The 17,906-nt window shown below is 44.2% G+C and overlaps 1 protein-coding gene across 1 annotated transcript in view; it reads right to left on the reverse strand.

Annotated features, from left to right (window-relative positions):
* Positions 1-1,961: 1,961 nt before the first annotated feature.
* The window catches only part of LOC116065935 (5-hydroxytryptamine receptor 2A-like), a 71,342-nt gene continuing 55,397 nt past the window's right edge, over positions 1,962-17,906 (reverse strand). The window contains exon 3 of the mRNA XM_031321591.2: positions 1,962-2,849. Within this exon, the coding sequence (XP_031177451.1) occupies positions 1,966-2,849 (884 nt within the window). The 3' untranslated portion in view covers positions 1,962-1,965. The remainder of the gene's footprint in view (positions 2,850-17,906) is intronic.

Raw genomic sequence — 17,906 nt, forward strand, 5'->3', positions numbered from 1 at the left:
AGCTGCAAGCAGCGATGGACGGGCCCTGTCGGGGTTACTGGCTACATTTCAGTAAATATCGGCCTTTATTTGTCCTCAGGGTTGGACTCTTAGGAATCCTGAAAAGTTTCGAGCCAGTTGGACAATGTACACTCAAGTTACAGCCACTTCCTGTTTTGATGACGAAACGCACAAAATGGCCGCCCCGCCACGGCCACGCCCTATGACGAAAAGTTTTTCTTTTAAGAACTTTTCATCTTTAATGTCTTGGGATGGCACAGACCAAATTTGAAGTTGATCGGATGAAATCTCTAGGAGGAGTTCGTTAAAGTACGACATGTGGAAATGGCCAAAATCGCACTAATTTCGAACTTTGAAATCAAAATGGCGGACTTCCTGTTGGGTTTAGGGTATGGCTCCAATGACGTTTTTTGTACATCTTGACATGTTACATATGTGTACCAACTTTCGTGAGTCTACGTTAAACACACTGCAGGGGCACAATTTTTTTTTAACTTTGTAGGGGGCGCTAGCAAGCCATTTTTGTGCGCCTATTCCCGGAACCCTTAAAATACGTACATTTTCACCAGACTTGATGTGACTGGCAATTTTGGTGAGTTTTTGAATATGTTAAGCCCCTCAAAAAGCCAATTCATTTGGTGTAATAATAATTCCTTCAGTTTCAATAGGGCCTTCGCCGCTGTTGGCGCTCGGGCCCTAATTAATCTGAGTCTGTCAGCAGCAACAACAGAACTTTTAGTGGACACAAATTCTTACATTACAGCTCGTTTCTCTGCTGCCGACTGCAGCGGTCTTGCTTGATAACGGACCAATTTCAAAGACACAAAAACATGGGAAAATAGGGTCCAGGTTCACAAATAACAAAGTTACCCTTAAAGGGATTGTAATCCATGGAACAAGCATTGATTGACATTATTTTTGGGTTATCAAAAGATGTTTTTGTAGTACCAAGGAACTCTCAAACTTGACTTATCTGATCCAAACCCTGTTGATAAGACTGTATGAAACTGAGGAATGTAGTTCTTCTGAAAATTCTCAGGATGCACAGTCATGATCTTGTTGTTGTTTTTTTTTTAAATCCGGACTGGGAGGCACTTTGTCTTTGGCACTTTAAACCTCGAACCGTTCGCTGTACGTCAGTCTGATGTGACCAGGGAGTCAAAGGTTTTTGTTTCATCCGTGAGTTTTCACAGGCTTACTGTACGTCCACACCGCCGCCGACTTGATCTTCTAAAGATACAGGAAGTCATTCATTTTCAATGGAAGCTGCTTCTCTCAGCTGCAAGGAGCGGCAAATCTGTCGGCGTCGCGTTTTGGGCGTTTTGAGCGACCAGAGCGTTAATCAGAAAGTTGAAAGTAGGTCAACTTTATGGTAATGAGCTATGACGCGGTTCAGCGGCAAGCAGCGGCAACCAATCAGAATATAGACGTCCTTCACGCTGGCTGATTCCAGAGAAACATACGATGTAAACTTTGGTTCCTACCAAAACATTAGTTCAGAGAAAAAGGAGGAGAAGCTCATCATGGCCGTTGCTGGGTTCCCTATCATTTATGATATTTGCGTATAGGGACCAGTTAACGTTACCTGCCGGTCACATGGTCTCTAAACAGTCCGCTCACGGTGAAGTCCTGCACGGATCAACAGCTGGCGGCTGCTCGCTCTGCCTGCACGCTGCTGCGGTTCAGCGGCTAACGAGCGAGCTAACTGCTAACAGACACCGCTGCGACCAACAACCAATACACATTCTGTCATTATATATGTCATTTATAAAAGGTTTCTAGTGTCAGTGTATTGGCCGTGCAGTGGCTGCTTGATCTTTTTCCATGATGAACATAGAATGCTGCTACGTCAGAGCGGCCAAAGCCTCAAACAGTTTCCCCGGACTTTCTGAGAAGCGTCCTTGACCGGGCGGCCAGAGCTTCTTTGCAGCTCAAGCCGGCGGCGGTGTGGACGTACAGTTATATTCACACACAGCTCTCGTCCTTGTCTCCGTGACTTTTGTCCGGCCTACACTTCTCCATTTCCCGTCCAGGTAAAGAGCAGTCCTTCCCATTGCCACTGGAGTGCACCACTCCGTTTTGTAACTTGGAGATGGCGCTCAGAGGCATCTGGGTTGAGCTGTACGCCATCGGCGGGATGGTGTTCACCAGAATCAGCTGAAGACGCTTCCTCTCCGGATGGTACCGGCAGCGAACGTAGCGTAGGAAAGCCGCTCGGTACGTCTTATTGAACAGCGTGTAGACGAGCGGATTGACTGCGGATGACAAATATCCGACCCACACGAAAATGTTGAGCAGGCCTCCCATGAGTCCTGCGTCGCACACTGCCGGATCGCACACCACCACGAGCACGTTGGTGACGAAAAACGGGCACCACATGACCACGAAGAGAAAGAACACTACACCGAGGACCTTGGACGCCTTCTGCTCGTTGCTGATGGACTGCATGGTGCGGCGTCCGAACAGCGTGCCGGAGACGCTCCCGCGGCCGCCTCCCAGCCCGCCGCTGCCACTGCCGCTCCCTCTGCCGCTCCCTCTGCCGCCCGCCTCGCGGCTTATCGAGCGTCTGAAGAGTTTCTCAGACGACAGCGAGGTTTGTGGCAAGAAGCCCAGCGTGAAGGTCGTGCTCCACTTGGGCCGCGGGACGAGCTGGTCCAGGCAGAGCGTGGCTTCGTTCTGCAGCGCGTTGATGGTCAGGAAGTATGTGACGACCATGATGGTGAGGGGCACGAAGAAGGCCACGAAGGAGCCGACCAGCACAAAGTTGTTATCGGTCAGCAGGCAGCTGCCATCTTTGAAGACCTTGGAGTGGTCTCGGAGTCCCAACACCGGGATCGGCATCGAGATCCCTGCAGAGAGACGAGAAGACAGTTACAAACCCGGAACAATCTCTTGAGATTCGTGTCAATATTCGCGGTTGTTGCAGGAGTATAATGTACATGTTTCTACATACCTTTTTCTTATGATTTCTCTATTTTTATCTATATATTTCTATCCCAGAATGGAAGCAACTGTAATTTAACCCCATTTCCCTCCCGGTAGATCAAGTAAGTATTTCTGATTCTGAAAAATCTACCAAACATTTAACTTCTTGCTGTGTATTTCCTCCAGCGGCTTGCAGCAGGTACAGTCTGTTGAGTATTTCCCCAGACAAGCTCTGCTATCTATAATCTATAGCCTAGAAATCTAGATGCACCCTAGCGGCAGCAAATGTAATTTGCAGCCAGGGTCGTCTAGACCAGGGGTTTTCCAGTCCCTCCAGAAAAACACGATTATGCGATCGCATAATTCAATGGATAATCAGCCAAAGTCCGCATATTAATGTATTTTTTCAAATACGCCGCACTTTCGCTGCATAAATTGCTGATTTCCGTGCAAAATATGCGGGGCTTGCATGATTTCATAATCCCCTGCATTTTCGTTGCAAAAAAGTCCCATATATCTTAGCAGAAAGTTGAAAAATGTTGCGTTTACTTCACACAAGAGCAGCCACTTCCCCCTGTTGCCATGGGAACATTATGAAGTGACGTAATTACGCGACATGAACATCATCGAAAAGCTGCAAACGCAGCGATGAAGCCATGATGAAACTGCAGTTTTTGCAAGTTCCCGCAATTTTTGCAATTTTTGCAAGTTCCCGCAATTTCATCGTATAAAATTGCATAAATATTCCGCATATTCCATCGTTTTTTTTACGAAAACGTGGCGCATAATCAAGCATTTTTGCCCGCAACAATCACAAAAAAACTGCATTTTTCTGGAAGGACTGGTTTTCAAACTTTTTGTGTGTGTGGACCACTATTTGTAATCAAGAATTTTTGCGGACCACCATAATAGACATAATAAAATATGTGTCTACACACAGTCCTACCTGAATTAATCCACACCTCTTAATAGGCCTACTAGCACTAAAACTATAACTGGTCATCTCATCAGTACAACAGGCTCGTTAGAAGAAAGTTTACTGCACACGACGACTGCCACATATTTAATTTATTTATTTACTCAGGCGCCCGAGGGCATAATCAGGTTCATCTGAACAACAGGCTTATTTCCATATGGACTATTAAATCTATACAGTAATAAGTACACTATAGTCAAAATTTCAAAACCTAGCATATTTTAGTAATCACACAATAACTTGACAATTTAATTTAAATTTAAATGGTATATCAATATACATATTCTTATTTTTTATGGGAATTTCCTGGTAAAATGAAGGTTAAAAAACTATTATTGTATACTTTATTTTGCTTTTCCACGGACCACCTGCAGTACACTCACGGACCACTAGTGGTCCGCGGACCACAGTTTGGGAATGACTGGTCTTGCAACTCTCCGTTGGCTTGCGAGCTGGAAAAACCAAACTCTAGTCAGGCCAATCACATCGTGTATAGAGTCGGTGGGCGGGGCTTATGGCTGCTGCTGCTGGTGAACGGCGGTCTTTGGAGTCGGCTTTGGCCGCGACTCTGGAAGACTTGGAGTTCAGCTTTTCTTTGAGAAAAGAACAAAGAACGGCCCTGAAGTCATTCTTAAAAAAGGAAGATGTGTTCTGAGTTTTGCCGACCGGCTACGGCAAAAGTTTAATCTATCGACTAGCGTTGCTCTGGTTGGTTGAAGTTGAAGTTGAAGTCGAAATGTCTTTAATCTCCCCAAGGGGCAATTTGGTTCACAACAGGTAGCCAACACATACACATTCACACAAAAACACATACAAACATTAATTAATAAATACATAAGAGCATAAATACACATGTACACTATACGCAAATAAATGAAAAAAAAAAAAAAAGTGCTGTGACGTGGTCAGGGATGGCAGATGACCTATAGGTTGTTAAGAAACCCAACAGCTGATGGTACTAATGATCTCAGGTATCTGTTAGAGCATGTTTCCGAAAGGTGTACCTCCTTCCTGATGGTAGGAGGCCAAACTCAGAGTGTAGTGGATGAGTGATGTTAGCCAGAATGGCCGTTGCCCTCTGTGTGGCTCTGGCCTCATACACATACCCAATGCTGTTGAGGTTAGTGGCAATTATTTTCCAACATAGAGCGCTATCCTATTGCGTGCAGAGGTGGTATTGGTGGTGGTACAGTGGCACAGTGGCTATGACACATGGCTTTGGTGTGGGAGATCTTGGTTAGATTCCCACTGCGATACATCAACCAATGTGTCCCTGAGCAAGGCACTTAACTCCTAGTTGCTCCAGAGGCGTGCGACCTCTGACATATAGCAATTGTAAGTCATTTTGGATAAAAGCGTCAGCTCAATGTAATGTATTCTGAAAGACAACCTGCCAATGGTGAGTTCCCAGACCCAACATCTTGATGTGGGTCTGGCTTGTCAGGCTACTGCTATCTGACAGTACCCGTTCACCTTTTAAGAGTGTCCAATTTGGGGCTGAAGCTGTACTTTTCCACTTGTCTGTCGTTCAGAAAAGTGCAGTTTGGCCTCCCCCTCTCCGCTGTGGGTTGAGCATCTCTCCCTCGAGCCTGCGGTCCACACAGCCGTTCAATTATTGTCTTCTCCGAACCAATTTATAACCGACATTTCTTTATCGTTTTCACAGCGGTTAAGAATGCTCTCCCTGGTGAAATATGACTTCATTGGTTAAGTTTCCTCAGCCTAAATCCCTATTTATATCATTGCTGTTTTGTCATTTTTCATCCGATGTTTTTGACAAACTGCCTCTGCAGAAACACGATATGAAAAAACTAATATAATTTGCCATAATAAAGTTCTGGATGAGGGTGAGATAGGTGTAAATACACCCTCCATATCAACAGGAAGTAGGTAGGAGGAGATAGCTGGGCAATCTTCCCCACGCCATGTTCTTATTACCTGTCCGTAACAAACAGGAGGGAAGAGAGAGGTGGAGGTAGAGATAAAGCAAAGGAAGAGGAAGAGGAGGAGGAGGAGGAGATTGACAGACTGTGAGGGTGGACAGAAATTTTTGCTGCTCTTCGGGAGCAGAAGTGTCAAAGACCGATAACGCTCATTAAGTCTGGACAGTTTGTCAGAAAAGCAGCTGGAGAAAGCCTTTTCACTTTCCAGCCTCGTAAACAATTATTTAATTTCCCCCCTCGGCCCGTTTCATACTTCACATAAAGACATCATGAGTACTGAAATGTGCATGAGGCAAATAATGAATTAGTTTACAACAATTCCTGTTTTTTTCCTCGGTTAGTGGTAGACTTCGGTCAGGAGTGCGTATTATAGCCGTATGGTCTAAGGGTCTTCCTTTTCCTTTCCTGTGAAAATGTGATGCATGACATCATTTTGGACCGTTATTATTATCTCCATATCTGTGTCTAAAACGTTGGAAAAGCTGGAGCAGATAATACATAACACTCCAACAACTCAACGACAACTTAAAGCTAAAGAAGTCAGACTACAGTCATTAGATCTGAGAAAAGTTTGTTAGTTTGATGCTTGTTTTTGGCACCTTTTCGGCTGTTTTTGCCACATTTAACGTTCATTAGAAAAACCTGTTACACACATACATACCTACACACATACATACATACATACATACATGCATACACACACACATACGTACATACATACATACATGCATACACACATACCTACACACATACATACATACATACATGCATACATACACACATACGTACATACACACATACGTACATACATACATACATACATACACACACACATACATACATACACACATACATACCTACACACATACATACATACATACATACACACACATACGTACATACACACATACGTACATACACACATACATACACACATACATACACACATACGTAAATACACACATACGTACATACACACATACATACACACATACATACCTACACACATAAATACATACATACGTACATACACACATACGTACATACATACGTACATACATACATACATACACACATACGTACATACACACATACGTACATACATATGTACATACATGCATACATATGCACATACATGCATACACACATATGTACATACACACATACAGTATGTACGTACATACACATTTCACATCCACCGTGTGTGGTTAAAGGCAGCGATCACTACAAGCTGATGAACAAGATCGGGGTAAGGTAAACTGGGTGAATGCCTATCCCTGATCAGTTAAAAAATGCCAAAATTGGGAAAATCACGTGAGAAGTAGGCTCATTTTCTAATAGACTTCTATAGAAACAGACTTCTTGTTGGAGCCAGTGGAGTCGCCCCCTGCTGGAAGTTAGAGAGAATGCAGCTTTAAGGAGCTTCAGCGTTGGCTTCACTTTTTAGACCTCCATTTTTATAACAGTCTATGAAAATATCTTAACAACTATTTGACATGGGTAAAAGTGCCAGAAAATGTCCAAAAAAGAGCAAAGCCTTTGGACAGAAGCGACAAAAAACGTTGAAAATAAGCAATAAAAACGTATAAAGTGTCAAAAAATACCGTCTAAAGCATTGTTATTATTGGCTTCACTTGTTAGACCCAAAAGCCTCTTCCATTATTATTACAGTCTATGAAAATAAACAACTATTGGATGTCGAAAAAAGCGAAAACGTCCAAAATAGTGGCAAAACCTTTGGACAGAAGCGACAAAAAACATATAAAGTGTCAAAAAATAGCGTCTAGATCATTGTTATTGTTGGCTTCACTTGTCAGACCCGGAAGCTTCGTCCATTATTTTTTTCACATTCACTGTTTTTTCGGTATTTCAACGTGATATCATCATGACTACGCATATGTATATGTAAATAATACACGCCACTTTCGTGTTATCTGTACGCATTATGAGCTCTCCGCGTGTATGTTAACGCCAGCACGGGACGTTGGATTTGGAGCTCGGGTTGGATTTAGGAAAACCAGAACGGGACGCGGGACAACAATGGCACGGTTGGGTTTAGGAAAACAGGAAAGCAACGGTTGGGTTTAGGAAAACAGGAAAGCAACGGTTGGGTTTAGGAAAACAGGAAAGCAACGGTTGGGTTTAGAAAAACAGGAAAGCAACGGTTGGGTTTAGGAAAACAAGAAAGCAACGGTTGGGTTTAGGAAAACAGGAAAGCAACGGTTGGGTTTAGGAAAACAGGAAAGCAACGGTTGGGTTTAGAAAAACAGGAAAGCAACGGTTGGGTTTAGAAAAACAAGAAAGCAACGGTTGGGGTTAGGAAAACAGAAAGCAACGGTGGGAAAACAGAAAGCACGGTTGGGTTTAGGAAAACAGAAAGCAACGGTTGGGTTTAGGAAAACAAGAAAGCAACGGTTGGGTTTAGGAAAACAAGAAAGCAACGGTTGGGTTTAGGAAAACAAGAAAGCAACGGTTGGGTTTAGGAAAACAAGAAAGCAACGGTTGGGTTTAGGAAAACAGGAAAGCAACGGTTGGGTTTAGGAAAACAAGAAAGCAACGGTTGGGTTTAGGAAAACAGAAGCACGGTTGGGTTTAGGAAAACAAGAAAGCACGGTTGGGTTTAGGAAAACAAGAAAGCAACGGTTGGGTTTAGGAAAACAGGAAAGCAACGGTTGGGTTTAGGAAAACAGGAAAGCAACGGTTGGGTTTAGGAAACAGAAAGCAACGGTTGGGTTTAGAAAACAGAAAGCACGGTTGGGTTTAGGAAAACAGGAAAGCAACGGTTGGGTTTAGGAAAACAGGAAAGCAACGGTTGGGTTTAGGAAAACAAGAAAGCAACGGTTGGGTTTAGGAAAACAAGAAAGCAACGGTTGGGTTTAGGAAAACAGGAAAGCAACGGTTGGGTTTAGGAAAACAAGAAAGCAACGGTTGGGTTTAGGAAAACAGGAAAGCAACGGTTGGGTTTAGGAAAACAGGAAAGCAACGGTTGGGTTTAGGAAAACAAGAAAGCAACGGTTGGGTTTAGGAAAAGAAGACCAGGACGCGGGACAACAACGGCACGGTTGGGTTTAGGAAAACAGGAAAGCAACGGTTGGGTTTAGGAAAACAGGAAAGCAACGGTTGGGTTTAGGAAAACAGGAAAGCAACGGTTGGGTTTAGGAAAACAGGAAAGCAACGGTTGGGTTTAGGAAAACAAGAAAGCAACGGTTGGGTTTAGGAAAACAGGAAAGCAACGGTTGGGTTTAGGAAAACAAGAAAGCAACGGTTGGGTTTAGGAAAACAGAAAGCAACGGTTGGGTTTAGGAAAACAGAAAGCAACGGTTGGGTTTAGGAAAACAGGAAAGCAACGGTTGGGTTTAGGAAAACAGGAAAGCTACGGTTGGGTTTAGGAAAAGAAGAACGGGACGCGGGACAACAACGGCACGGTTGGGTTTAGGAAAACAGGAAAGCAACGGTTGGGTTTAGGAAAACAGGAAAGCAACGGTTGGGTTTAGGAAAACAGGAAAGCAACGGTTGGGTTTAGGAAACGTGACACGCGGAACACGATCCCGGTCTCCTGGGTGAAAGTCCCGTATTGTTTGACCCATCCTCCCCCCCGAACAACTTCCCTACGCGGATTTTCGGCCTTTCATACTACTCTCGTAAATTCACACGCAATCGCAAGGTAATGTAACGGTACAGATCCATTTGACCGTGCAATGCTTCTGTCGCGCCGTGCTCCACTCTATTCCTATGGGTGACGTCAAGCGACTTCAACGTGCACGCAAAGCATTCTGGGAGGGCGGCGCTGCATTTGAAAAAATGCTGTGCGTCCAAAAGCTGGCCGATGCCCATCTTTATGCAAATTAATCCGTTGAACGCGACGCGACTATCCAGAAGTAGACGGAAATCTTTTAAACTGACCTTTGTCGATCTGAAATGAAGACAGATTCAGAAACTGCACGGCATATTTCTCTCTTAAAATGTTTTCAGAAACACGTTTCGGTGAACTATTTTAGTACAATATGAGATCGTATTCTCAACGAGTCGCCATGACACTCTCACACACTTGAAATTCTCGAGAAGCCAAACCCACGTCAGGCGTTCGTCCAATCAGCATTGTAATTATTGGCTTCATTTGTTAGACCCAAAAGCCTCTTCCATTATTATTACAGTCTATGAAAATAAACAACTATTGGATGTCGAAAAAAGCGACAAAAAAACGTCCAAAATAGTGGCAAAACCTTTGGACAGAAGCGACAAAAAAAACGTATAAAGTGTCAAAAAATACCGTCTAGATCAGGGGTCACCAACCTTTTAGAAACGGAGAGCTACTTCATGGTTACTGAGTCATACGAAGGGCTACCAGTTTGATACACTCTTCTGAAATAACAAATTTGCTCAGTTTGCCTTTAGTTATATATGATTATTAATGATTAATGATACTCATCTATGTGAAGACACTGATTACGTTAATGATTTCTCACAATAAAAAAACACGTTTCGGTGAACTATTTTAGTACAATATGAGATCGTATTCTCAACGAGTCGCCATGACACTCTGTTTAAATTCTCGAGAAGCCAAACCCACGTCAGGCGTTCGTCCAATCAGCTGCCGGTCAACGGCGTGGAGCATCAACCATGGATCTATGACGTCACGACACCACGCTTCAGTCGTGTCGGACAAATGGATCTCTATCGTCAGTCAATGGAGGCCAAAGGGCGTTGATAAAAAGCGAGTATGCGTCTTGATAACACGCCAATAATGGCATACAAATTGGCGTGTCATACGTATGCCACTTCATGACATCAGTCTGAGTATTTCGAGTACGGCCCCATAGAATAATCAGTAATAGCAGCATCGGAAAAACAGACACAAAAACTGCATCAACAGAAAGTCACAGTCCCGCCCCCGCGGTTTGTGATTGACAGGTGGTCTCTTCAAAAGGCAGAAGCAGTGCAGCGATGAGAGGCGTCAGAGCCTGAAGCTCAGGGACAAACATCTGCTGCTATTAAACTCCACGCTGATAACATTTAGGCTGAGATGTGGAGGGGGAGTACAGGCTGTCTGCTGTGAATGTTGAGGGGTTAGTGTATGTTTTAAAATACAGGTGATTAGTTTTTTTTAAAGGCTATCATTCCAGTGTTCAGTGTGACAGACCGAAGGTGCGAGAGAGAAGGAAACAGACTTTGCATGAGAGTTATACGTACAAAGAATCAGAATCAGAAATAGAGTTATTGCCAGGTAAGTATAGCACTTACTAGGAATTTGCTTTGGTTGATGGTGCATACATGAAAACAATAATATACTATGAACAAACATAAATACATAAACAAATACAACATACACACATACATACATATGTACATACACACATACATACATACACACATATGTACTTACACTTACATACATACATACATACACACATACATACATATGTACATACACACATACATACATACACACATATGTACTTACACTTACACACATACATACACACATACATACATATGTACATACACACATACATACATACATACATATGTACACACATACATACATATGTACATACACACATACATACATACACACATACATACATATGTACATACACACATACATACATACACACATACACACATACATACATACACACATACATACATATGTACATACACACATACATACATACACACATACACACATACATACATACACACATACATACATATGTACATACACACATACATACACACATATGTACTTACACGTACATACATACATACACACACACACACACACACGTACATACATACATACACACATACATACATAGACACACACACACACACGTACATACACACATACATACATACTTAAATACACACATACGTACATTTTGTCCCCATGCACCGGGGATGAAAATAATTCAGCAGAGGCAGGGATATGCAGACCAGAAAGGGGGAAATCCCACACATCCCATAAGTATTCAACATTAAGAAGGATAAAAGAGGCTGTACGGTTAGTGCAGGATGTTCAAAATGTAGACGGATGTGCAAACAATTCAAAAAGGAAAAAGGATATACGAAATGTGCAGGGGACAGGATGTAGGATTACGAGACATATTTAGCTGATCATATGTTATCCCTAGTGATGCACCGATGTGAAAATTGTGGCCGATAACCGATGTCGATATCTCTGTATAGAAAACAAATTTATATGATAATCAAATAAAGAACTATTTTCCAAAACACATTTTTTTTTTTTTTTACTTTTGTGATTTCTTTTCCGAAATGACTGATATTGGGCACCTTTACCTGTGTGCAAAATATGACTGTCATCAGATTTTCAGAAGAAAAAATGAATATTTATATAATTATATATAATTTGACATCGAACCGATACCGATGTGTTAAAAAAATGACCATATCGGCCGATATTATATTGGCGGCCGATATGTCGTGCACTACTAGTTATCCCTTTACATTGCACCAACCCATACAGCCTCTATTTTTCTTTCCTAATGTTGGTGATATGGAGGCCCTATGTGCTGTTTGTTTCTGTATTTATTGTTTGTCATATTATTGTTTAAATATTTTTTCATGTATGCACCATAGACCAAGGCAGATCTTTTTGTCTCGGTGACATTGTTGCTACGAGAGCCTGGATTCACTGTGTTCTCCAGATAAATCCCCACGAGCACCCTTCACCTCACACTTTCTGCAGATCCCACCAATCAAAAGCTACTCCTTGTCAGTCTGTTTGTTAGTCTCCGTCTGTTTCTCCCCTGATGGAAACTCTCTGCTCTAAATACATGAAATCACAGGCTCGAGGCGGAAGAGAAAAGGAAAAGCTGACAGAAATGGGGGAGAAGATGAAAGAGGATCAGGTGAGCGAGAACAGAGGGGAGGAGAGAGAGGGAGGACAGAGAGAGAGGGAGGAGGAGAGAGATGGAGGAGGAGAGAGAGGGAGGAGAGAGATGGAGGAGAGAGAGGGAGGAGGAGAGAGAGGGAGGAGGAGAGAGAGGAGGAGAGAGAGGGAGGAGGAGAGAGAGGGAGGAGAGAGATGGAGGAGAGAGAGGGAGGAGGAGAGAGATGGAGGAGAGAGATGGAGGAGAGAGAAAGGGAGGAGAGAGAGAGAGGGAGGAGAGAGATGGAGGAGAGAGAGAGATGGAGGAGGAGAGAGAGGGAGGAGAGAGATGGAGAAGAGAGAGGGAGGAGGAGAGAGAGGGAGGAGGAGAGAGATGGAGGAGGAGAGAGAGGGAGGAGAGAGATGGAGAAGAGAGAGGGAGGAGGAGAGAGAGGGAGGAGGAGAGAGATGGAGGAGGAGAGATGGAGGAGAGAGAGAGGGAGGAGAGAGATGGAGGAGAGAGAGAGAGGGAAGAGAGAGAGGGAGGAGGAGAGAGATGGAGGAGAGAGATGGAGGACAGAGAGGGAGGAGAGAGATGGAGGAGAGAGAGAGGGAGGAGAGAGATGGAGGAGGAGAGAGATGGAGGAGAGAGAGAGATGAGGAGGAGAGAGAGGGAGGAGAGAGATGGAGAAGAGAGAGGGAGGAGGAGAGAAATGGAGGAGAGAGAGAAAGGGAGGAGAGAGAGAGGGAGGAGAGAGATGGAGGAGAGAGATGGAGAGAGAGAGAGGGAGGAGAGAGGGAGGAGGAGAGATGGAGGAGAGAGATGGAGGAGAGAGAGGGAGGAGGAGAGAGATGGAGGAGGAGAGAGATGGAGGAGAGAGAGAGAGGGAGGAGAGAGAGAGGGAGGAGGAGAGAGAGGGAGGAGAGAGATGGAGGAGAGAGAGAGATGGAGGAGGAGAGAGAGGGAGGAGAGAGATGGAGGAGAGAGAGAGATGGAGGAGGAGAGAGAGGGAGGAGGAGAGAGATGGAGGAGAGAGAGAGAGGGAGGAGACAGAGAGGGAGGAGAGAGAGAGAGAGGGAGGAGAGAGAGAGAGAGGGAGGAGAGAGAGAGAGATGGAGGAGGAGAGAGATGGAGGAGGAGAGAGAGAGGGAGGAGAGAGAGAGAGAGGGAGGAGAGAGAGAGAGAGGGAGGAGGAGAGATGGAGGAGGAGAGAGATGGAGGAGAGAGAGAGAGGGAGGAGGAGAGAGAGGAAATAGCGACTTTCTGGATTTCATTTTGAGAGAAATGCTGCAGCCTGAAAACTGATGGGATGTTTCTGACAATAAGTCTTTACTCAAACGTCTCCATTCTGACAACAATGACTCTTGAAGTGCTCCTTAGTACACTGCACACATGTTGAAAGAGTTTCTCTCTTCACCTGACCAGATGGATAGCTTTGCATTTGCTCGGCATATCCATCTGGGAACTTTCCGTTGGAAGTCTTCTGGTAGCTGTGCCAAGAGAAATCTCAGTCATTCCCAACCTAGCAGAGACGGAGAGCGTAGGTATATGCAGTGTTGGGCAAATTACTTCCAAAATGTAATACATTATAGATTACTAGTTACTGTCATTTGAGAGTAATTAGTTATATTACAATATTACTGTCTCTGAATTGTAATGCGTTACACTACTTTTGCATTACTTTTGAGTTACTTTCACCAAAATAACAGGGGAAGTTTGATTTGGCAGCTAGCTTGTGAATTTCACCACCGGATCAATAAAGTCTCCTCTTTATCCACTTTAATACATCATAGATTATTCATATTTTGTATAATTAATATAAATATGCAAAGTAACTAAAGCTATACAAAATAGATAAGTAAAACATATAATAGGCAAGTAGGAGAAAATGAAAATACTCAATTAAAAGTACGGCATTGTTGTAAAATGTTTGTTTATAGCACTTCAATAAGAAATTCATGTTGTTTAGGTTAAAACACTCTAAAGGAAATGTTCAATTATAGTGTGATTAAAACTCACTATTTACATTATTTACAGTACTTGATTTACAGCTGATTTGTGAAAAGGTAGCCTACACAACCTTATTTAACAGTAATTTAGTTTTACTGCGAACCGTTACAGGAAGTGCTTTTATTTTTTAAGTAAGCTACACGGAAGTTGTCTGTTGTGTAGCTACTCTTGCTAGCTTACTGAGAAGCAACATGTCCGTCAGACTCAAGTTGTTCACTTTCTTGTTTGTAAAACTGCAACATATTGAACAGTAAATGGTCACAGTAAAAGACAAGCGTTTTTGGTCGTCATTCGAAGCCATTCCACTACAGGCAGAGTTACTCTCTACGGCTGATAAAAATGCAATGATATTTACGTGTAGCAAGCCTCAACATTAATTCCCGACATGTTTATATCTGTCAGCCACTGACGTACCGTCACCTGTTGGGACATACATGCTGTCCGTACCGTCACCTGTTGGGACATACATGCTGTCCGTACCGTCACCTGTCGGCACATACATGCTGTCCGTACCGTCACCTGTCGGGACATGCATGCTGTCCGTACCGTCACCTGTCGGGACATGCATGCTGTCCGTACCGTCACCTGTCGGCACATACATGCTGTCCGTACCGTCACCTGTCGGGACATGCATGCTGTCCGTACCGTCACCTGTCGGGACATACATGCTGTCCGTACCATCACCTGTCGGGACATGCATGCTGTCCTGCTGTCCGTACCGTCACCTGTCGGGACATGCATGCTGTCCGTACCGTCACCTGTCGGGACATACATGCTGTCCATACCGTCTCCTGTTGGGACATACGTGCTGTCCGTACCGTCACCTGTCGGGACGTACGTGCTGTCCGTACCGTCACCTGTCGGGACGTACGTGCTGTCCGTACCGTCACCTTTCGGGACGTACGTGCTGTCCGTACCGTCTCTGGTTCTGGCTCTGACCACGGGAACAGAAACAGGACAGCTCACTTCAACGCAACGTAATAACTCCTGAAAATAATATCCATCTCGCAAATGTATCTGTCTCTGCAGTCATCTCAACCATCGAATACAGCGACAGGAAAATAATACGCCTTTTTTTTTTTTCCTGTGAAGAAATGTGCGGTGTTGGTGAATTCTTAAAAAAGCCAATGCACCACTAAATGTTGTGTTAAAATGCGTTGTAACTCGCGTTACTGAGATTGTAACGAGTATAATATTACCGAAATGTAATTAGTAATGCGTTATATTACTGCGTTACAGCAAAAAGGAATACATTACTGTAATTGCGTTACTTTTGTAACGCGTTACTCCCAACACTGGGTATATGTAAGGAGATACAACCCGGTCTCACGGCAGTTCGTCTAAATGTCACGTTATTTAATCTATTCATTCGTGTTCACGGGGACATTTTTCTTGTTTTTTTACGTGGTGGCCTGCACGAAATTGTGAAGTAATGTATTTCAATGGGAAGCATGTTTTGTGATCACAGCACGAATACGCTAGGGAGTAGTATAAAGAGCCGAAAATCCGCGTAGGGAGGTTGGTCTGGGTGGAGGATGGGTCAAACAACAGGACTTTCACCCCGGAGACAGGGGATCGCGTCCCGTGTCCCGCGTGTGGCGTTTAGTTTCCCCGTTTTCCTAATCACAACCGTCCCGTTATTGTCGCGCGTCCCCTGCGGCCGCCTCCCGGCGTGTGAGGCGTCGTTTCCCGGGGTGTGACGTTTGCTTTCCCCGTTCATCTTTTCCTAAACCCAACTTCTCAATAGATGGTTTCCCATTTCGTGCTGGCCACCACGAAATAAACGAGATAAATGTGTTGTTGTACACGAATTAATAGATATAACAATGACAATGTATAAGAATGTAATTGTTAAATAACGTGACAATTACACAAACTGCCGTGAGACCGTGTTGGGAGATAACATAGGCACAGGCTAATTATCCATCCATCCATCTTCGTCCGCTTATCCGGTCTTGGGTTGCGGGGGGAGCAGCTCCGGGAGGGGACCCCAAACTTCCCTTTCCCGAGCCACATTAACCAGCTCCGACTGGGGGATCCAGAGGCGTTCCCAGGCCAGGTTGGAGATATAATCCCTCCACCTAGTCCTGGGTCTTCCCCGAGGCCTCCTCCCAGCTGGACGTGCCTGGAACACCTCCCTAGGGAGGCGCCCAGGGGGCATCCTTACCAGATGCCCGAACCACCTCAACTGGCTACTTGGCTAATTATTGATCACTAAAATGATAGTTAACATTAGTAATTAAACTTAAACAGCTAATGGAAGTCCAAACTGCCTGAGAGCTTCTCCTGTACTATACGGTAATTCCTCTACTATGAGACAGTAAGTCTCGTGGTTATGACCCAATCGTTAGCCTATTTTTATAAAAACGTCTGCTACGGAGCCATAACGTGAGGTACAAGGTAATGGAGCCTTTTATACATTGTCGTGTTTCTTTAGAAATAAACAACGGACAAATAGAGTCTTTAAACTCTTCAGATGTAAAGTTATTCTCTGTCAAAGTGACGTCAAAATGAATGGCAGTCAATGGGATGCTAACGGGAGCTGATGGCTTGGTAGCATCAAAATGGCGCCATAGGAGGTTCAGGTTGTTGACAGACGCTTACCCCCTTGGTCGTCATCTGTTTAGCTCGCCTCTGGCCCGCCGCATAGTTAATGAGCAGCATTACTGAATGCCAGAGTGACTCGCGAGAGAGCACAATTGCGTCTCCTGACGCAACGATGTGTTTTCAGTGTGTCCCAAATCTGGTTTGATGGTTCCCTCCATAGTTTAAAGTCCAAAGTTAAATAACCACTAGAGAGGGAATAGAGAGGGAGTGAATGAGGGTTTCAAACACGCCTGTTGTGTGTTTTCTCTAACTTTATTGATCAAAAACAAAGGCAGTAATGGATGTGGAGCCGTCAGCTTCGCCTGATGCCTCTGAGTGTGGCGGTGGCCCCGAGGTCTGTGTGTGTGTGTGTCTGTCTCTGTCTGTGTGTGTGTGTGTGTGTGTGTGTGTGTGTGTGTGTGTGTGTGTGTGTGTGTGTGTGAGTGTGTGTGTCTGTGTGTCTGTCTCTCTCTGTGTGTGTGTGTGTGTGTGTGTGTGTGTGTGTGTGTGTGTGTGTGTGTGTATACGTGTGTGTGTGTGTGTGTGTGTGTGTGTGTCTGGCTGTCTCTCTGTGTGTGTGTGTGTGTGTGTGGGTGAGTGAGTGTGTGTGTGTGTGTGTGTGTGAGTGTGTGT

Source organism: Sander lucioperca, chromosome 8 (assembly GCF_008315115.2).
Source record: "Sander lucioperca isolate FBNREF2018 chromosome 8, SLUC_FBN_1.2, whole genome shotgun sequence".
Lineage (NCBI taxonomy): Eukaryota > Metazoa > Chordata > Actinopteri > Perciformes > Percidae > Sander > Sander lucioperca.